Raw genomic sequence first — 22047 nt, forward strand, 5'->3', positions numbered from 1 at the left:
CGGTGCGCACAGGGGGAGGGAGTGGGTGTTTAAGGTGGGGGAGGGAGCGGGTGTTTAAGGTGGGGGAGGGAGTGGGTGTTTAAGGTGGGGGAGGGAGTGGGTGTTTAAGGTGGGGGAGGGAGCGGGTGTTTAAGGTGGGGGAGGGAGTGGGTGTTTAAGGTGGGGGAGGGAGTGGGTGTTTAAGGTGGGGGAGGGAGTGGGTGTTTAAGGTGGGGGAGGGAGTGGGTGTTTAAGGTGGGGGAGGGAGCGGGTGTTTAAGGTGGGGGAGGGAGCGGGTGTTTAAGGTGGGGGAGGGAGCCGGTGTTTAAGGTGGGGGAGGGAGTGGGTGTTTAAGGAGGGGGAGGGAGTGGGTGTTTAAGGCGGGGGAGGGAGTGGGTGTTTAAGGTGGGGGAGGGAGTGGGTGTTTAAGGTGGGGGAGGGAGTGGGTGTTTAAGGTGGGGGAGGGAGCGGGTGTTTAAGGTGGGGGAGGGAGTGGGTGTTTAAGGTGGGGGAGGGAGCGGGTGTTTAAGGTGGGGGAGGGAGCGGGTGTTTAAGGTGGGGGAGGGAGTGGGTGTTTAAGGGGGGTGGGGAGTGGGTGTTTAAGGTGGGGGAGGGAGTGGGTGTTTAAGGTGGGGGAGGGAGTGGGTGTTTAAGGTGGGGGAGGGAGTGGGTGTTTAAGGTGGGGGAGGGAGTGGGTGTTTAAGGTGGGGGGAGGGAGTGGGTGTTTAAGGTGGGGGAGGGAGTGGGTGTTTAAGGCGGGGGAGGGAGTGGGTGTTTAAGGTGGGGGAGGGAGTGGGTGTTTAAGGAGGGGGAGGGAGTGGGTGTTTAAGGCGGGGGAGGGAGCGGGTGTTTAAGGCGGGGGAGGGAGCGGGTGTTTAAGGTGGAGGAGGGAGTGGGTGTTTAAGGTGGGGGAGGGAGTGGGTGTTTAAGGTGGGGGAGGGAGTGGGTGTTTAAGGTGGGGGAAGGGCTGCCGATCGAACGGACTGCTTTATCCTGGATGGTGTTCAGGTTCTTGATTGTTGCAGCTTCACATCCACTTCCTGTCACGTACATATGCATCGAGCCACACAAGGAGATATTAGGACAGGTGAAGAGGTAGGTTTTATGGAGCATCTTAAAGGAGGAGAGAGAGGTGGAGAGGGGGAGAGGTTTAGGGAGGGAATTGCAGAGTTTAGGGCCTCGGCATCTGAAGGCACGGCCGCCAATGGTGGGGTGATGAAAATCGGGGATGAATAAGAGGCCAGAATTGGAGGAATGTGGTGGACCGGTGATCCCGAGGCCTGGACCGGTGATCCCGAGGCCTGGACCGGTGATCCCGAGGCCTGGACCGGTGATCCCGAGGCCTGGAGCGGTGATCCCGAGGCCTGGACCGGTGATCCCGAGGCCTGGACCGGTGATCCCGAGGCCTGGAGCGGTGATCCCGAGGCCTGGAGCGGTGATCCCGAGGCCTGGAGCGGTGATCCCGAGGCCTGGAGCGGTGATCCCGAGGCCTGGACCGGTGATCCCGAGGCCTGGACCGGTGATCCCGAGAGTCACTGGAGGAGGGGAGAGAGAGAGAGGGTACCCATTGGAGGAGGGGAGAGAGAGGGAGGGTACCCATTGGAGGAGGGGAGAGAGAGGGAGGGTACCCATTGGAGGAGGGGAGAGAGAGGGAGGGTACCCATTGGAGGAGGGGGAGAGAGAGGGAGGGTACCCATTGAGGGGGAGGGGAGAGAGAGGGTACCCATTGGAGGACGGGAGAGAGAGGGAGGGTACCCATTGAGGGGGAGGGGAGAGGGACGGTACCCATTGGTGGAGGGGAGAGAGAGGGAGGGTACCCATTGGAGGATGGGAGAGAGAGGGAGGGTACCCATTGGTGGAGGGGAAAGAGAGAGAGGGTACCCATTGGAGGAGGGGAAAGAGAGAGAGGGTACCCATTGGAGGAGGGGGAGAGAGGGAGGGTACCCATTGGAGGAGGGGAAAGAGAGAGAGGGTACCCATTGGAGGAGGGGGAGAGAGGGAGGGTACCCATTGGAGGAGGGGAGAGAGGGAGGGTACCCATTGGAGGAGGGGAGAGAGGGAAGGTACCCATTGGAGGAGGGGAGAGAGGGAGGGTACCCATTGGAGGAGGGGAGAGAGGGAGGGTACCCATTGGAGGAGGGGAGAGAGAGGGTACCCATTGGTGGAGGGGAGAGAGAGGGAGGGTACCCATTGGAGGATGGGAGAGAGAGGGACGGTACCCATTGGTGGAGGGGAAAGAGAGAGAGGGTACCCATTGGAGGAGGGGAAAGAGAGAGAGGGTACCCATTGGAGGAGGGGGAGAGAGGGAGGGTACCCATTGGAGGAGGGGAAAGAGAGAGAGGGTACCCATTGGAGGAGGGGGAGAGAGGGAGGGTACCCATTGGAGGAGGGGAGAGAGGGAGGGTACCCATTGGAGGAGGGGAGAGAGGGAGGGTACCCATTGGAGGAGGGGAGAGAGGGAGGGTACCCATTGGAGGAGGGGAGAGAGAGGGTACCCATTGGTGGAGGGGAGAGAGAGGGTACCCATTGGAGGAGAGGAGAGAGGGAGGGTACCCATTGAGGGGGAGGGGACAGAGAGTATTCCTGATATTGGGATCTGAAGGAACGATTAATCGCTGATAGTTTGACAGAAGCATGAGATTGAGATCAGGCAAAGAAGATAAAAAACCCTTGAAATTATCCTTTTATTCACTTTCTGAACTGTATTTATCAGAAACAATCGATCCCCTAAAATATTCAAATTTATGAAAAAGTGAGACATCCCCATAATTAATAGCAGGATTTCCATTTGCTGTTGGGGGTTTTGTAAATGAGTCGGTGTAAAAGTCTCCAGGTTTGGAGTCTGATTTATTGTCTCTTTAACCCTCAGACAGTATAAAAGGATGGGGGTGAATTTCTGACCCGTTTTATCCTCTCGCTGCCTCTGTCCTGTTGAGATTACTGGAGAATATTTCAGCTCCTCTCTGGGACACTAAACGCTGCTCATTTTATTCTCTGTCCGATCATTAACCTCCAAACTGAGCAACTCTGCTCTAAAATTAACTGTAACAAAGGAGCTGATTACTTGGCGATGGGGAGTGACCGCAATCTGTGGGATTGTACTTTATGGAGCCACTAACTCCTGTACTTAATAATACCCTAATTAACATAATTAACCAGGGGACTGAACCGTGCAGATAGCGAGAGGTTTAGTTAGTGAGAATGACAGGCTGTTACTCACACAACACATTGTAAATCCAAGATAGAAACACTTAAAGCCCTGAAATATATGTCAAGTGGTGAGTGGATTTGGAGAAGTAACAATGATTCATAAGATGCTCCGTTTACACTCCAGTGTGGCAGGAACAGTTCCTGTAATATATGATCCGTGTATTGAAATATCTTCCCTTCCCACGTTGATGCAGCTGCACAGAGCAGGAGCCTGTTGTTTCTCTCCCTCCCTGGGCTGTGTGGTGATCTTTAATTACTGTTTCAACAACAACTACTTGCATTTATATAGCGCCTTTAACATAGTAAAACGTCCCAAGGTGCTTCACAGGAGCGTAATCGGACAAAACTTAACACCGAGTCACACAAGGAGATATTAGGACAGGTGACCAAAAGCTTGGTCAAAGAGGCAGGTTTTAAGGAGCGTCTTAAAGGAGGAGAGAGAGGGGGAGAGGTGGAGAGGTTTAGGGAGGGAATTCCAGAGCTTTGGGCTCAGGCAGCTGAAGGCACGGCCGCCAATGGTGGGGTGATGAAAATCGGGGATGCACAAGAGGCCAGAATTGGAGGAGTGCAGAGATCTCGGAGGGTTGTAGGACTGGAGGAGGTTACAGAGATCGGGAGGGGCGAGGCCATGGAGGGATTTGAACATGAGGATAAGAATTTTAAAATCGAGGCATTGCTGGACTGGGAGCCAATGTAGGTCAGCGAGCACAGGGGTGATGGGTGAACGGGCGAGTTAGGATACGGGAGGCAGAGTTTTGGATGAGCTGAAGTTTACGGAGGGTGGACGGTGGGAGGCCGGGCAGGAGAGTATTGGAATAGTCGAGCCTGGAGGTGAGAAAGGCATGGATGGTGCAGTGGAACAGTAAACAAGAAACCTGGTCCAGAAATGTGAGAATCAGAGAGAGCTCGAGCGAGTGGTGGAGAGAGACAGTCGCTCAGTCTCTCTCTTCACTCCCGCTGTGGTTTCACACTGAACTCCCACCACTGATTGCCCCTCGAGTTTCCTCACCGTTTACACACTGTCATTCCATAGAATGGTGAGTTGTAGCACTGGGACAAGGGGCTGTTAATTATGTACCGAGGACACGGCAATTCAGGAGCACTTAACATCTGGACAGTGTGATTATTCATTCATACTTTTGACAGCTTTAGGATTCTGTTACTAATGGACGCTCGTTTCATTCTAAATAGAGACATTAAAATAATCGATTCCAATATCCAGCTTTAGTCAGTGCCTTTAGAAAGATGCTGTGAGAATTGTAGATTCATTAATAGGAACATAAGTACATAAGAAATAGGAGCAGGAGTAGGCCATTCAGCCCCTCGAGCCTGCTCCGCCATTCAACAAGATCATGGCTGATCTTCTACCTCAATGCCATTTTCCTGCACCATCCCCATATCCCTTGATGCCTTTAATATCTAGAAATCTATCGATCTCTGTTTTGAATGTACTCAATGATTGAAGCCTCTTTGCATCCTCCTCACAACTCACATTCCCACCTAGTTTTGTGTCATCAGCAAACTTGGAAATGTTGCATTTGGTCCCCGCGTCCGAATCATTGGTAGAGATTGTGAATAGCTGGGGCCCAAGCACCGATCCCTGTGGTACCCCACTAGTCACAGTCTGCCAACCTGAAAAAGACCCGTTTATTCCTACTCTCTGTTTTCTGTCTGTTAACCAATTCTCAATCAATGCCAATAAATTACCCTCAATTCCATGTGCTCTAACTTTGTTCACGAACCTCCTGTGTGGGACCTTATCGAAAGCCTTCTGAAAATCCAAATACACCACATCCACTGGTTCCCCCTTATCTATTCTACTAGTTACATCCTCAAAGAACTCCAATAGGTTTGTCAAACATTATTTCCCTTTTGGCCTTTCATAAATCCATGTTGACTCTGCCAAATCCTATTATTATTTTCTCAGTGTCCTGTTATCACATCCTTTATAATCGATTCTAGCATTTTCCCTCCTACTGTTGTCAGGCTAACAGGTCTGTAGTTCCCTGTTTTCTCTCTCCCTCCTTTCTTAAATAGTGGGGTTACATTTGCCACCCTCCAATCTGCAGGAACCATTCCAGAATCTATCGAATTTTGGAAGATGACAACCAATGCATCCACTATCTCTGTCGCCACCTCTTTCAAAACCCTGGGATGGAGATCATCAGGTCCTTGGGATTTATTGACTTTCAGTCCCATTAATTTCTCTAATACTATTTTTTTACTAATACTAATTTCTTTCAGTTCCTCATTCTCACCAGACCCTTGGATCTCTAGTATTTCTGGGAGGTTTTTTGTGTCTTCTTCCATGAAGAGACACAAAGTATTTGTTTAATTTCTCTGCCATTTCCTTTTTCCCCGTTATAAATTCTCCCCTCTCTGTGTGTAGGGGACCCACATTTGCCTTCACCAGTCTTTTCCTTTCCACATACCTATAGAAGCTTTTACAGTCCGTTTGTATGTTTCTCGCTAGTTTACTCTCATATTCTATTTTCCCTCTTTATGAATTTCTTGGTCCTCCTTTGCTGAATTCTGAAATGCTCCCAATCCTCAGGCTTACTGCTTTTTCTGGTGTCTTTCTCTGCCTCTTCCTTTGATTTAATACTATCTTTCATTTCTCTTGTTAATCTCTATTATCCAGCTTTAGTCAGTGCCTTTAGAAAGATGCTGTGAGAATTGTAGATTCATTAATCTCGATTCTCTCTGTATACGGCCCCCTCTCCATCTTTCTCACACATTAGTTTTATTGATTGCTGCAACAGCCACTTTCTGAAGATTGCGGTCTAACAGACGAGCTGTGTGATCATTTGGAAAAGGATGTTGGTCTGATTCTGTGTTGCCGATGTTGGGGAGAGTATCAGTGTGTCCCATCCACAGGATGCACTGCAGCAACTCGCCAAGGCTTCTTCGACAGCACCTCCCAAACCACCGAGAAGGACAAGGGCAGCAGGTGCATGGGAACACCGTCACCTCCAAGTTCCCCTCCGAGTCACACACCATCCCGACTTACAATCAGAGAATCGTAGAACCTTACAGCACAGAAGGAGGCCATTCGGCCCATCATGCCTGTGCCTGCTCTTTGAAAGAGCTATCCAATTAGTCCCACTCCCCCGCTCTTTCCCCAGAGTTCTGCAGATTTTTCCTTTTCAAGTATTTATCCAATTCCCTTTTGAAAGTTATTATTGAATCTGCTTCCACCGCCCTTTCAGGCAGCGCATTCCAGATCAGAACAACTCGCTGCGAAAAAAATTCTCCACATCTCTCCTCTGGTTTTTTGGCCAATTACCTTAAATCTGTGTCCTCTGGTTACCGACCCTCCTGCCACTGGAAACAGTTTCTCCTTATTTACTTTATCAAAACCCTTCATAATTTTGAACACCTCTATTAAATCTCCCCTTAACCTTCTCGACTCTGAGGAGAACAACCCCAGCTTCTCCAGTCTCTCCACATAACTGAAGTCCCTCATCCCTGGTTCCATTCTGGTAAATCTCCTCTGCACCCTCTCCAAGGCCTCGTCTGTCCTTCACCCGACTGTCGGAATCATCAGAGAATCTGGGAACATTGTGATGAGAGAATACGACCCACATAAAAGCTGATGTGTGACCTCTGATTGTCTGCGGGCCGTCGACTCATTCCCGAAACGCACCTTGTGTGAAATATGTGGAGCTGCCGCTGTCTCTGTCGCTGCTTCACTGCGGAAGGACCCTGACCTGAAGTGAGCCCGAGGGAGCCCTGCCATCTCCTACTGCTTCCTCGCAAACCAGCCGCAGATAAAGCATCATTAGGACCACAGGCTGGGCTGTGGTCTGACACCCAGAGCCCAGGATTATGGCCTGGTCGGAAATAAGGGATTGTTTTCACAACGGACTGTAAAAAGACAACTGCCCCTCGATCATTCCGCCCGGAAAACTCTCCTCCTTTCTCTCTCTCTCTCTCCTTTTGGGCAATAAATGCCAGCCTCGCCAGCGACGCCCACATCCCGAGAATTAATAAACACAAATGATTCTTTCAGAACAACATTCCTGAGAAATTGGCTGATGATAAATTCTGTGATCCAGATATTCCTAATTCTGATACAACAAACTACACAGTGACAGGGAATCACCCCCGGTGACGGGGAATCACTCCCAGTGACGGGGAATCACCTCCGGTGACGGGGGATCACCCCCGGTGACGGGGGATCACCCCCGGTGACGGGGGATCACCCCCGGTGACGGGGGATCACCTCCCGGTGACGGGGGATCACCCCCGGCGACGGGGAATCTCCCCCGGTGACGGGGAATCACCCCCAGTGAGGATAAGGTGGGATTTTACAGTTGTGTTTCCAATTCCTGTGCAGTTTTACAATTCAGGTCTCTAAATATTTTAGAGGTGTGAAGCTATTTTTAGTTAGACAGAGCGAGAATCATTCCTCAACACTACAGCGATATAATTAACCAGCTGTCTAACTGTCCAGCACAGAGTGCAGTGAGATGGAGCGCGTACAGTTTAATCAAAACTTATCCCTGAGAAAATTAGAGTGGATGGATATTCCTGGATTTCAAGACAGTGTAGAGGGAGCTTTACTCTGTATCTAATCCGTGCTGGACCTGACCTGGGAGTGTTTGATGGGACAGTGTGGAGGGAGCTTTACTCTGTATCTAACCCGTGCTGTACCTGCCCTGGGAGTGTTTGATGGGACAGTGTAGATGGGGCCTAACTTTGTATCTAACCCGTGCTGTACCTGCCCTGGGAGTGTTTGATGGGACAGTGTAGAGGGAGCTTTACTCTGTATCTAACCCGTGCTGTACCTGCCCTGGGAGTGTTTGATGGGACAGTGTAGAGGGAGCTTTACTCTGTATCTAACCCTGTACCTGCCCTGGGAGTGTTTGATGGGACAGTGTAGAGGGAGCTTTACTCTGTATCTAACCCATGCTGTACCTGCCCTGGGAGTGTTTGATGGGACAGTGTAGAGGGAGCTTTACTCTGTATCTAACCCTGTACCTGCCCTGGGAGTGTTTGATGGGACAGTGTAGAGGGAGCTTTACTCTGTATCTAACCCATGCTGTACCTGCCCTGGGAGTGTTTGATGGGACAGTGCAGAGTGAGCTTTACTCTGTATCTAACCCGTGCTGTACCTGCCCTGGGAGTGTTTGATGGGACAGTGTAGATGGGGCCTAACTCCGTATCTAACCCGTGTTGCTCTGTGCCCATTTCCAGGAGAACCCCTACATGTGCAACAACGAGTGTGACGCTCGCACGCCCGAGCTCGCACACCCCCCCGAGCTGATGCTGGATCACGAGGGCCGGATCCCAAACACCTTTTGGCAAAGTGTCTCCTGGAGGAGTTTCCCCGAGCCCCTCCTGGTCAATATCACCCTGTCCTGGGGCAAGACCATCGAGCTGACCGAGGATATCGTCATCACCTTCGAGTCGGGCCGGCCGGAGCAGATGGTCCTGGAGAAATCTCTGGACCACGGCTGGACGTGGCAGCCCTACCAGTTCTACGCTGCCGACTGCCTCAACTCCTTCGGGATGGAACGGAGAACGGTCCGGGATCTGAGCCCAGCCTCGGTGCTGGACATCATCTGCACGGAGGAGTACTCCAGGGGCTACGTGTGGAAGGTGGACAAGACGGTCCGCTTCGAGATCAGGGAGCGGTTCGCCCTGTTCGGGGGGCCCCTTCTCCGCAACATGGCCTCGCTCTACGGCCAGCTGGACACCACCAAGGACCTGAGGGACTTCTTCACCCTGACCGACCTGCGGGTCAGGCTGCTCCGGCCGGCCACCGGGGCCACCAGCGTCGACCAGCTCAACCTCTCCAAATACTTCTACGCCATCTCCAACGTGGAGATTCACGGACGGTGAGAGCTCCTCGTCACCTCTGCTCAGGGTCACTGATCCCACACTTCACATCCAGGGGGCGCTGTATCAGGGCAAACATCTGGGGGACGGTCTATCAGGGCAAACATCTGGGGGACGGTCTATCAAGGCAAACATCTGGGGGACGGTCTATCAGGGCAAACATCTGAGGGATGGTCTGTCAAGGCAAACATCTGGGGGAACGGTCTACCAGGGCAAACATCTGGGGGAAAGGTCTACCAGGGCAAACATCTGGGGGATAATCTCCCAGGGCAAACATCTGGGGGACGGTCTGTCTGGGCCAACATCTGGAGGGAACTCTATCAACAACAACAACTTGCAATTATATAGCCCCTTTAACAGAGTAAAACGTCCCAAGGTGCTTCACAGGAGCAACTATCAAACAAAAATTTTATACCGAGCCACATGAGATATTCGGACAGGAGACTAAAAGCTTGTTCGAAGAGGTAGGTTTTAAGGAGCGTCTCAAAGGAGGAGGGAGAGGTGGAGAGGGGGAGAGGTTTAGGGAGGGAATTCCAGAGCTTAGCTCCCAGGCAGCTGAAGGCACGGCTGCCAATGGTGGAGTGATTAAAATTGGGGAAGCGCAAGAGGCCAGAATTGGAGAGATCTCGGAGGGTTGGAGGGCTGGAGGAGGTTACAGAGATAGGGAGGGGGCGAGGCCATGGAGGGATTTGAAAACAAGGATGAGAATTTTAAAATCGAGGCGTTGCCAATGTAGGTCAGTGAGCACAGGGGTGATGGGAGAACGGGACTTGGTGAGAGTTAGGATACGGGCAGCAGAGTTAGCCTCAGACTGTGGCCGGGGAGAGGGATGGAGTTGGTGTCTGGGGAACGGAGTTTGAGGCGGGGACTGAAGACAATGGCTTCGGTCTTCCCAATATTTATTTGGAGGAAATTTGTGCTCCTCCAGTACTGGCTGTTGGAAAAGCAGCGTGACAAATCAGAGAGAGTGGAGGGGTCGAGAGAGGTGGGGGTGAGGTAGAGCTGGGTGTCGTCAGTGTACATGTGGAACCTGACGTTGTGTTTTCAGATGATGTCACCGGGGGGCAGCCTGTAGATGAGAAATTCTACACTCAGCATCTGGGAGACTCACTCGAGCTTTTAGTCCAGGAGAATCTTCAGACACTAATTCGAGAACAGGAACAGGAAAATGTTTACGCTGAGGTTAATTTGCCTCCAAGGAACTGTCTGGGTTTCTGCTTAGTTCAGCAAAAAGTGCCGAGAATAGCAAATGTGCTGAATGTGTGAGGACCAATCTGCAGATTTTGAAGCTTCACCTTCCCAGTGAGTTAAACAGCGGCCCGATGCTGTTAGCACAGAATCCCCGAGACCAGCGATCTCACACTTTACAACACAGAAACCCTCACAACACACTGGGCCTTTCCACATCGTATTTACTAAAGGGAAATCTTCATCACACTCACTGTTAATGTCAGCGATGCAATTGTGTCCTTTAGAACATTAAAATATATATTTCACAAGGAGGTGATCCCAGACCGACCTTCCCCAGAAACTGTAAACTCCCATCACAGCGACTAAACCCTCTTCAATGTGATAATGACCAAATAATCTGTTTTATGATATTGGTTGGTGGATAAACATTGGTCAGGACTCCGGGGAGAACTCCCCCACTCTTCTTTGAATTCTCATCCAAAAGACAGCACTTCCGACAGTGCAGCACTCCCTCAGTACTGACCCTCCGACAATGCAGCACTCCATCAGTACTGACCCTCTGACAGTGCAGCACTCCCTCAGTACTGACCCTCCGACAGCGCAGCACTCCCTCAGTACTGACCCTCCGACAGCGCAGCACTCCCTCAGTACTGACCCTCCGACAGTGCAGCACTCCCTCAGTTTGCTTGAGTTCTTCGAGGATATAACGTATAGGGTGGATAAAGGGGAACCAGTGGACGTAGTGTATTTAGACTTCCAGAAGGCATTCGACAAGGTGCCACATAAAAGATTATTACTTAAGATAAAAAATCACGGGATTGGGGGTAATATTCTGGCATGGGTGGAGGATTGGTTATCAAACAGGAAGCAGAGAGTTGGGATAAATGGTTCATTTTCGGACTGGCAACCAGTAACCAGTGGTGTTCCACAGGGGTCGGTGCTGGGTCCCCAACTCTTTACAATCTATATTAACGATTTGGAGGAGGGGACCGAGTGCAACATATCAAAATTTGCAGATGATACAAAGATGGGAGGGAAAGTAGAGAGTGAGGAGGACATAAAAAACCTGCAAGGGGATATAGACAGGCTGGGTGAGTGGGCGGAGATTTGGCAGATGCAATATAATATTGGAAAATGTGAGGTTATGCACTTTGGCAGGAAAAATCAGAGAGCAAGTTATTTTCTTAATGGCGAGAGACTGGAAAGTACTGCAGTACAAAGGGATCTGGGGGTCCTAGTGCAAGAAAATCAAAAAGTTGGTATGCAGGTGCAGCAGGTGATCAAGAAAGCCAACGGAATGTTGGCTTTTATTGCTAGGGGGATAGAATATAAAAACAAGGAGGTATTGCTGCAGTTATATAAGGTATTGGTGAGACCGCACCTGGAATACTGCATACAGTTTTGGTCTCCATACTTAAGAAAAGACATACTTGCTCTCGAGGCAGTACAAAGAAGGTTCACTCGGTTAATCCCGGGGATGAGGGGGCGGACATATGAGGAGAGGTTGAGTAGATTGGGACTCTACTCATTGGAGTTCAGAAGAATGAGAGGCGATCTTATTGAAACATATAAGATTGTGAAGGGTCTTGATCGGGTGGATGCAGTAAGGATGTTCCCAAAGATGGGTGAAACTAGAACTAGGGGGCATAATCTTAGAATAAGGGGCTGCTCTTTCAAAACTGAGATGAGGAGAAACTTCTTCACTCAGAGGGTGGTCGGCCTGTGGAATTTGCTGCCCCAGGAAGCTGTGGAAGCTACATCATTAGATAAATTTAAAACAGAAATAGACAGTTTCCTAGAAGTAAAGGGAATTAGGGGTTATGGGGAGCGGGCAGGAAATTGGACATGAAGCTGAGTTCGGATCGGTCAATGCCCTGTGGGTGGCGGAGAGGGCCCAGGGGCTATGTGGCCGGGTCCTGCTCCGACTTCTTGTGTTCTTTAGATTTGTGGTTGGGATCAGATCAGCCATGATCTTATTGAATGGCGGAGCAGGCTCGAGGGGCCGATTGGCCTACTCCTGCTCCAATTTCTTATGTTCTTATGTTCTTATGTTCTTATGACCATCCGACAGTGCAGCACTCCCTCAGTACTGACCCTCCGACAGTGCAGCACTCCCTCAGTACTGACCCTCCGACAGTGCAGCACTCCCTCAGTACTGACCCTCCGACAGTGCAGCACTCCCTCAGTACTGACCCTCCGACAGTGCAGCACTCCCTCAGGACTGACCCTCCGACAGTGCAGCACTCCCTCAGTACTGACCCTCTGACAGTGCAACATTCCCATAGTACTGACACCGAGGAGTGCCAGCCTGGATTATGTGCTCAAATCTCTTGTGATCTTTCGACTCAGAGGCGAGATCTCATTATCACATTGCTGTTTGTGGGATCTTGCTGTGCGCAAATTGGCTGCTGTGTTTCCTGCATTGCAACAGTGACTACATTTCAAATTTACTTCATTGGCTGTAAAGCACTTTGGGACGTCCTGAGGTGGTGAAAGGCACTGTAGAAATGGGAGTTCTTTCTCTTTTTAGGGTTGACCCATGTTCCTGGTCTCTGCTGCTCCAGTCAGTGGGAATTGTCCTGTGCTGGGAATTGTCCTGTGCTGGGAATTGTCCTGTGCTGGGAATTGTCCTGTGCTGGGAATTGTCCTGTGCTGGGAATTTCCCTGTGCTGGGAATTGCAATGACCTTTAACTGGGATCCAGGACCTTCCTGTGATGGAGACACCAGGAACCTAAGCTGGTAAAGGGAGAGCTGAGCCCCGGAGCAGAGAGTCCGGTGTGTAACGGAGCTGCTCGGGGTCATTTTAAACCAGCTTGTCCCCTTGTTTTTTTGCCAGGTGTAAGTGCAATCTTCACGCCAACAACTGTGTCCTGGAGAAGGGGAAGCTGAGTTGCGAGTGTGAGCACAACACGACGGGGCCGGACTGCGGGAGATGCAAGAAAGGCTTTCAAGGCCGGCCGTGGAGAGCCGGCTCGTACCTCCCGATCCCCAAAGGGACGGCCAATATCTGTGAGTAACGAGGGCTTCTCTGGCCCCGCCTGATACCGGCGGCACCTTGGGTTTCGGTTCAGATTTCATTCTAATTCCAACTCCCGGCAATGCACCGATTCCAAAATAGAAGCAAATGGATGTTTGTGAATGAATTAATGTGTAAACAGAGACTCAGAGCGGGAGATTGGACAGAGACAGAGAACAGGAATAAGGACTGACTCCAGGGGGAGGGGACCACAAGGGGGAGGGGAAGGGGGTCAGGAGGGGGGAGAAGGGGGTTCAGGAGGAGGGAGAAGGGGGTTCAGGAGGGGGGAGAAGGGGTTCAGGAGGGGGGAGAAGGGGTTCAGGAGGGGGGAGAAGGGGTTCAGGAGGGGGGAGAAGGGGTTCAGGAGGGGAGGAGAAGGGGTTCAGGAGGGGGGAGAAGGGGTTCAGGAGGGGAGGAGAAGGGGTTCAGGAGGGGGGAGAAGGGGTTCAGGAGGGGGGAGAAGGGGTTCAGGAGGGGGGAGAAGGGGTTCAGGAGGGGAGGAGAAGGGGTTCAGGAGGGGGGAGAAGGGGTTCAGGAGGGGGGAGAAGGGGTTCAGGAGGGGGGAGAAGGGGTTCAAGAGGGGGGAGAAGAGGTTCCGGAGGGGGGGAGAAGAGGTTCCGGAGGGGGGGAGAAGGGGTTCAGGAGTGGGGAGAAGGGGTTCCGGAGGGGGGAGAAGGGGTTCCGGAGGGGGGAGAAGGGGTTCCGGAGGGGGGAGAAGGGGTTCCGGAGGGAGGGAGAAGGGGTTCCGGAGGGAGGGAGAAGGGGTTCCGGAGTGGGGAGAAGGGGTTCCGGAGGGAGGGAGAAGGGGTTCCGGAGGGGGGTGATGGTCGATCCCCGGGGTGTGAATTTCCCCCGTGGCCCCTTTTTCTGTCGATTCCCTGATTCCCGGAGCCGGTTGAACGGAGGCGGCGATGGCGGCCCTGCCTTCCCACAATGCAGCGCGGCGGAGAAAAGGCCCCATCGAGAGCCCGGGCCCCGCTGCACTCTGGGAGATTGAGTCCCCTGACCCCGTGACCCCGGGGGCCGGATGTTGGCCACTGGTTGTCACTGTCCGGATGGGGAGGGGCGGAGCTGTCTGACCCTCCTCAGGCGAAGCCTCCATTCCCTCAAGGTGGGGCTCACTCTGGAATTACCACCTCCTGTATTATCCCCAACCCTCAACCCCTCCCCCTCCCCAACCCCTCCCTCCTCCCCCCAACCCTTCTCCTTGCCCTCCTCCATCACTCTCCCTCCATTCCACTCCCCCTCCACTCCCCCAATGCTTCTCCCCCCTCCCCAAATGCTCCCCTCCCCCCTCCCCTTTCCCCATCCCCCTCCCCCGTCCAAACCACCTCCTCTCCCCCTCCTCCCTCCTCTCCCTCCCCCTCCCCTCCTCCCCCCCTCCCCTCCTCCCCCCCCTCCCCTCCCCCTCCCCCCCCCTCCCCTCCCCCCCCTCCCCTCCTCCCCCTCCCCTCCTCACCCCCCCTCCCCCTCCCCTCCTCACCCCCCTCCCCCCTCCCCCTCCTCCCCCTCCCCCTCCCCTCCCCCCTCCTCACCCCCCCTCCCCCTCCCTTCACTCTGAAGAAATCTCCTTTCACTGTAATGTGTTTACGTTGCGTTCTGTCACATTGTTCCACTAAAATACTTTATAATCCGTGTTCGACACAAACACCTGAACTCAGGCCCTGATTTTTGTTTCCGTTTCCCTCTCCAGGCCTCCCGAACACCGTCACCAGTGACCGTAAGTAGGACCTACGCTCTCTGACCTGTGACCTGCTGACCCAGAGCCCATTTCTGTATCTGGAGCGAACCTTCCCCTCGACCCCCCCTCGTGTCTCACTGACCGTGGAACAGGTGTAGGTGTGAACAGGGACTGAGTGTGGAACTGGTGTAGGTGTGAACAGGGACTGAGTGTGGAACAGGTGTCGGTGTGAACAGGGACTGAGTGTGGAACAGGTGTAGGTGTGAACAGGGACTAAGTGTGGAACAGGTGTAGGTGTGAACAGGGACTGAGTGTGGAACAGGTGTAGGTGTGAACAGGGACTGAGTGTGGAACAGGTGTAGGTGTGAACAGGGACTGAGTGTGGAACAGGTGTAGGTGTGAACAGGGACTGGGTGTGGAACAGGTGTAGGTGTGAACAGGGACTGAGTGTGGAACAGGTGTCGGTGGGAACAGGGACTGAGTGTGGAACAGGTGTAGGTGTGAACAGGGACTGAGTGTGGAACAGGTGTAGGTGTGAACAGGGACTGAGTGTGGAACAGGTGTAGGTGTGAACAGGGACTGAGTGTGTGGAACAGGTGTAGGTGTGAACAGGGACTGAGTGTGGAACAGGTGTAGGTGTGAACAGGGACTGAGTGTGGAACAGGTGTAGGTGTGAACAGGGACTGAGTGTGGAACAGGTGTAGGTGTGAACAGGGACTGAGTGTGGAACAGGTGTAGGTGTGAACAGGGACTGAGTGTGGAACAGGTGTAGGTGTGAACAGGGACTGAGTGTGGAACAGGTGTAGGTGTGAACAGGGACTGAGTGTGGAACAGGTGTAGGTGTGAACAGGGACTGGGTGTGGAACAGGTGTAGGTGTGAACAGGGACTGAGTGTGAAACAGGTGTAGGTGTGAACAGGGACTGAGTGTATTTGTGGAAAGCTGTCTGGTTCCTGATACCGAGATCAATTGGGACCTGTTGTAATCCCGTTCTCCCAGATACAGAAATGGGAACTGGACGAGTGTCTCTCGGCCTCAATCTCTTCACCTTCGTTTCCCGTATTTTGCATGAACTCGTTCCCGTTTATTTAACCCTTCGCATGCTGTCCATGTCATTCCAAACCATCGGCTGCATTGAGCACCCAAACCAACACCCATACTGACCGGGAGAGAGTGTCCATAACTCCCCGTACTGACCGGGAGAGAGTGTCCATAACTCCCCGTACTGACCGGGAGCAGAGTGTCCATAACTCCCCGTACTGACCGGGAGCAGAGTGTCCATAACTCCCCGTACTGACCGGGAGCAGAGTGTCCATAACTCCCCGTACTGACCGGGAGCAGAGTGTCCATAACTCCCCGTACTGACCGGGAGCAGAGTGTCCATAACTCCCCGTACTGACCGGGAGCAGAGTGTCCATAACTCCCCGTACTGACCGGGAGCAGAGTGTCCATAACTCCCCGTACTGACCGGGAGCAGAGTGTCCATAACTCCCCGTACTGACCGGGAGCAGAGTGTCCATAACTCCCCGTACTGACCGGGAGCAGAGTGTCCATAACTCCCCGTACTGACCGGGAGCAGAGTGTCCATAACTCCCCGTACTGACCGGGAGCAGAGTGTCCATAACTCCCCGTACTGACCGGGAGCAGAGTGTCCATAACTCCCCGTACTGACCGGGAGCAGAGTGTCCATAACTCCCCGTACTGACCGGGAGCAGAGTGTCCATAACTCCCCGTACTGACCGGGAGCAGAGTGTCCATAACTCCCCGTACTGACCGGGAGCAGAGTGTCCATAACTCCCCGTACTGACCGGGAGCAGAGTGTCCATAACTCCCCGTACTGACCGGGAGCAGAGTGTCCATAACTCCCCGTACTGACCGGGAGCAGACTGTCCATAACTCCCTGTACTGACCGGGAGCAGAGTGTCCATAACTCCCCGTACTGACCGGGAGCAGAGTGTCCATAACTCCCCGTACTGACCGGGACAGAGTGTCCATAACTCCCCGTACTGACCGGGACAGAGTGTCCATAACTCCCCGTACTGACCGGGACAGAGTGTCCATAACTCCCCGTACTGACCGGGAGCAGAGTGTCCATAACTCCTGATACTGACCGGGAGCAGAGTGTCCATAACTCCTGATACTGACCGGGAGCAGAGTGTCCATAACTCCTGATACTGACCGGGAGCAGAGTGTCCATAACTCCCCGTACTGACCGGGAGCAGAGTGTCCATAACTCCCCGTACTGACCGGGGACAGAGTGTCCATAACTCCCCGTACTGACCGGGACAGAGTGTCCATAACTCCTGATACTGACCGGGAGCAGAGTGTCCATAACTCCCCGTACTGACCGGGAGCAGAGTGTCCATAACTCCCCGTACTGACCGGGACAGAGTGTCCATAACTCCCCGTACTGACCGGGACAGAGTGTCCATAACTCCCCGTACTGACCGGGACAGAGTGTCCGTATCACAGTCCGATACTGGACAGGAACATGTGCGATGCTGGGACTGGGACTGGGACTGGGACACCCTGGGGTTCTATGAAACATTACACTTTGGACCCAAACCTGCCCCTTTCCTGCCCAGGTACAGCCAGAACCGACATGAAAAAACAGACCATCAAAACCTTCATCACTGGCACAAACTTAACGAAAGATAAACTCGTTCTAATGTCTTCAATGATTATCTATTTTGTCCTTAATGACTGACCGTGATTGTTACTGGATTCAGTCTCGCTGAATAATAACAGGGAGACTCAGTCAGATACTGGTTTACACAGTTTGTCTTTCAAACACTCAACCTACTCGAATTACTGAAATCCCATAATAACAGCCTGTCACCAGCCTCCCCCCATTAAATCATCGGCTCCACAGACCAGATTCCAGCTAATTAGCGTTCGCTCGGCTTCGAGCTCCAACCCGGGCAGTGATTCGACCCGGAGAAGCGATCGATTGAACCGACATTGGCTCCCGGTCCAGCAACGCCTCGCAATTAAAATTCTCATCCTCACGTTCAAATCCCTCCCTGGCCTCGCCCCTCCCTATCTCTGTAACCCCCTCCAGCCCCTCGCCCCTCCCTATCTCTGTAACCCCCTCCAGCCCCTCACCCCTCGCTATCTCTGTAACCCCCTCCAGCCCCTCGCCCCTCCCTATCTCTGTAACCTCCTCCAGCCCCACACCCCTCCCTATCTCTGTAACCCCCTCCAGCCCCTCGCCCCTCCCTATCTCTGTAACCCCCTCCAGCCCTACACCCCTCCCTATCTCTGTAACCTCCTCCAGCTCTACAACCCTCCGAGATCTCTGCGCTCCTCCAATTCTGGCCTCTTGTACATCCCCGATTTCCTTCGCTCCACCATTGGCGGCCGTGCCTTCAGCTGCCGAGGCCCTGAGCTCTGGAATTCCCTCCATAAACCTCTCCACCTCTCCCCCTCTCTCTCCTCCTTTAAAATGTCCCTTAAAACCCACCTCTTTGATGAAACCTGTCCTAATATCTCCTTACGTGGCTCGGTGTTAAATTCTGTTTGATAATCGCTCCTGTGAAGGGCCTTGGGACGTTTTACTACGTTAAAGGCGCTATATAAATGCAGGTTGTTGTTATTATCTGTGGGCGAGGGTCAGAAACTGTGACCGTTTGTTCAGATTGAATAAAATCATCAGCAAAAAATATATTTTCAACTGAGCAACTTGACCCCTGCAAGAAGGAGTTTGTTTTTATTGAAGTTTGTGAGACTCAGTTCGGAGACACAGTCAGTCGTGGGGATGGGAGCAGGAAGTTACAAAGGGACATGGACAGACCGAGTGAGTGGGCAAAACTGAGGCAGATGGAGTTCAACGTGGACAAGATATATTGGCCCTGGAGGGGGTTCAGCGCAGATTCACCAGAATGATACCGGGGCTTAAAGGGTTAAATTAAGAGGACAGGTTACATAAACCAGGCTTGTATTCCCTGAGTTTAGAAGATTGAGGGTTGATCTGATCGAGGTGTTTAAAATGATTAAACGATTTGATGGGGTCGATAGAGAGAAACTATTTCCTCTGGTGGGAGAGTCCAGAACAAGGGGGAATAATCTTAAAATTAGAGCTCGGCCGTTCAGGGGTGATGTCAGGAAGTATTTCTTCACACAAAGGGGAGTGGAAATCTGGAACTCTCTCCCCCAAAAGGCTGTGGATGCTGGGGGTCAATTGGAGCTTTCAAGACTGAGATCGATAGATTTTTGTTGGGCGAGGGTATCGAGGGATACGGAGCAAAGGCGGGTAAATGGAGTTGAGGTACAGATCAGCTGTGATCTAATATGAACAGCAGAACAGGCTCGAGGGGTTGAAAGGCCTCCTCCTGTTCCTGTGCAACAGGCTCGAGGGGCTAAATGGCCTCCTCCTGTTCCTGTGTAACAGGCTCGCGGGGCTGAATGGCCTCCTCCTGTTCCTGTGTCACAGGCTCGAGGGGCTGAATGGCCTCCTCCTGTTCCTGTGTAACAGGCTCGAGGGGCTAAATGGCCTCCTCCTGTTCCTGTGTAACAGGCTCGCGGGGCTGAATGGCCTCCTCCTGTTCCTGTGTCACAGGCTCGAGGGGCTGAATGGCCTCCTCCTGTTCCTGTGTCACAGGCTCAAGGGGCTGAATGGCCTCCTCCTGTTCCTGTGTAACAGGCTCGAGGGGCTAAATGGCCTCCTCCTGTTCCTGTGTAACAGGCTCGCGGGGCTGAATGGCCTCCTCCTGTTCCTGTGTCACAGGCTCGAGGGGCTGAATGGCCTCCTCCTGTTCCAATATCCTGTGGATAGTGAGGTTTCACTGCTGACATCATCTTTAAAAAAAATCTATCAGCTGAAAAGTTACTTCTGGCAGGAAATCATTACAAACATCTGTCTGACCCCAGCAGATTGAAATCATTACAAACATCTATCTGACCCCAGCAGATTGAAATCATTACAAACATCTGTCTGACCCCAGCAGATTGAAATCATTACAAACATCTATCTGACCCCAGCAGATTGAAATCATTACAAACATCTGTCTGACCCCAGCAGATTGAAATCATTACAAACATCTGTCTGACCCCAGCAGATTGAAATCATTACAAACATCTGTCTGACCCCAGCAGATTGAAATCATTACAAACATCTGTCTGACCCCAGCAGATTGAAATCATTACAAACATCTGTCTGACCCCAGCAGATTGAAATCATTACAAACATCTGTCTGACCCCAGCAGATTGAAATCTGTGACGATTTTCAGAAATATTTGTTGGGTTTTGATGGAAGTGTCTGGTTGCTTGTCTCTTGGACCCACTTGCTGTCCCGTGCAGTCTCGAGTCGATGTGTTTGTGCGCACAGTACAGATGTTCTGTTCAGACCGCGCGTTGTTCTCCATCTGGGATTAATCGTTGCTGATTTCTCCTTCCGCAGCTCATCCAAAGCAAGGTCAGACACGGCCAAGTATCTCAACACTAGAGGTCACTAACACAAAGCAAGGTCAGACACGGTCAAGTATCTCATCACTCGGGGTCACTAACACAAAGCAAGGTCAGACACGGCCAAGTATCTCATCACTAGAGGTCACTAACACAAAGTAAGGGAGGAGCTCTCAAACAATGCTACTGGCTTACAGCAGAAAGATGAAGAAAGAAAGACTTGCATTTATATAGCGCCTTTCACAATCTCAAGACATCCCAATGTCCTTTACAGCCAAAGAAGTACTTTTGAAGTGTGGTCACTGTTGTAATGTAGGAAACGCGGCAGAAAATTTGCGCACAGCAAGATCCCACAAACAGCAATAAATAAAGAGCAGATAATTTATTTTTAGTGACGTTGAGTTGAGGGATAAATATTGGCCAGGACAACGGGGAGAACTACCTTGCTCTTCGAAATACTGCCATGAGATCTTTTACGTCCACCTGAGAGGGTGGACAGGGCCTCGGTTTAATGTTTCATTCGAAAGACAGGACTTCCGACAATGCAGCACTCCCTCATTACTGCCCCTCCGACAGCGCAGCACTCCCTCATTATTGCCCCTCCGACAGCACAGCACTCCCTCATTACTGCCCCTCCGACAGTACAGCACTCCCTCATTACTGCCCCTCCGACAGTACAGCACTCCCTCATTACTGCCCCTCCGACAGTGCAGCACTCCCTCATTACTGCCCTTCTGACAGTACAGCACTCCCTCATTACTGCCCCTCCGACAGTACAGCACTCCCTCATTACTGCCCCTTCTGACAGTACAGCACTCCCTCATTACTGCCCTTCTGACAGTACAGCACTCCCTCATTACTGCCCCTCCGACAGTACAGCACTCCCTCATTACTGCCCTTCTGACAATACAGCACTCCCTCATTATTGCCCCTCCGACAGTACAGCACTCCCTCATTACTGCCCCTCCGACAGTGCAGCACTCCCTCATTACTGCCCCTCCGACAGTACAGCACTCCCTCATTACTGCCCCTCCGACAGTGCAGCACTCCCTCATTACTGCCCTTCTGACAGTACAGCACTCCCTCATTACTGCCCCTCCGACAGTACAGCACTCCCTCATTACTGCCCCTCCGACAATACAGCACTCCCTCATTATTGCCCCTCCGACAGTACAGCACTCCCTCATTACTGCCCCTCCGACAATACAGCACTCCCTCATTACTGCCCTTCTGACAATACAGCACTCCCTCATTATTGCCCCTCCGACAGTACAGCACTCCCTCATTACTGCCCCTCCGACAATACAGCACTCCCTCATTATTGCCCCTCCGACAGTACAGCACTCCCTCATTACTGCCCCTCCGACAGTACAGCACTCCCTCATTACTGCCCCTCCGACAGTGCAGCACTCCCTCATTACTGCCCTTCTGACAATACAGCACTCCCTCATTATTGCCCCTCCGACAGTACAGCACTCCCTCATTACTGCCCCTCCGACAATACAGCACTCCCTCATTATTGCCCCTCCGACAGTACAGCACTCCCTCATTACTGCCCCTCCGACAATACAGCACTCCCTCATTACTGCCCTTCTGACAATACAGCACTCCCTCATTACTGCCCCTCCGACAGTACAGCACTCCCTCATTTTTGCCCCTCCGACAGTACAGCACTCCCTCATTACTGCCCCTCCGACAGTACAGCACTCCCTCATTACTGCC

The 22047-nt window shown here is 52.3% G+C and overlaps 1 protein-coding gene across 1 annotated transcript in view; it reads left to right on the forward strand.

Moving 5' to 3' along the window:
- LOC137319165 (netrin-G1-like) overlaps positions 1-22047 on the forward strand; it is a 53521-nt gene that overhangs the window by 26451 nt on the left and 5023 nt on the right. The window contains exons 2-4 of the mRNA XM_067981500.1: positions 8389-9032; positions 13062-13234; positions 14935-14961. Coding sequence (XP_067837601.1) covers positions 8389-9032; positions 13062-13234; positions 14935-14961 — 844 coding nt within the window. The remainder of the gene's footprint in view (positions 1-8388; positions 9033-13061; positions 13235-14934; positions 14962-22047) is intronic.

The sequence above is a fragment of the Heptranchias perlo genome, unplaced genomic scaffold, assembly GCF_035084215.1.
Source record: "Heptranchias perlo isolate sHepPer1 unplaced genomic scaffold, sHepPer1.hap1 HAP1_SCAFFOLD_749, whole genome shotgun sequence".
NCBI lineage: Eukaryota > Metazoa > Chordata > Chondrichthyes > Hexanchiformes > Hexanchidae > Heptranchias > Heptranchias perlo.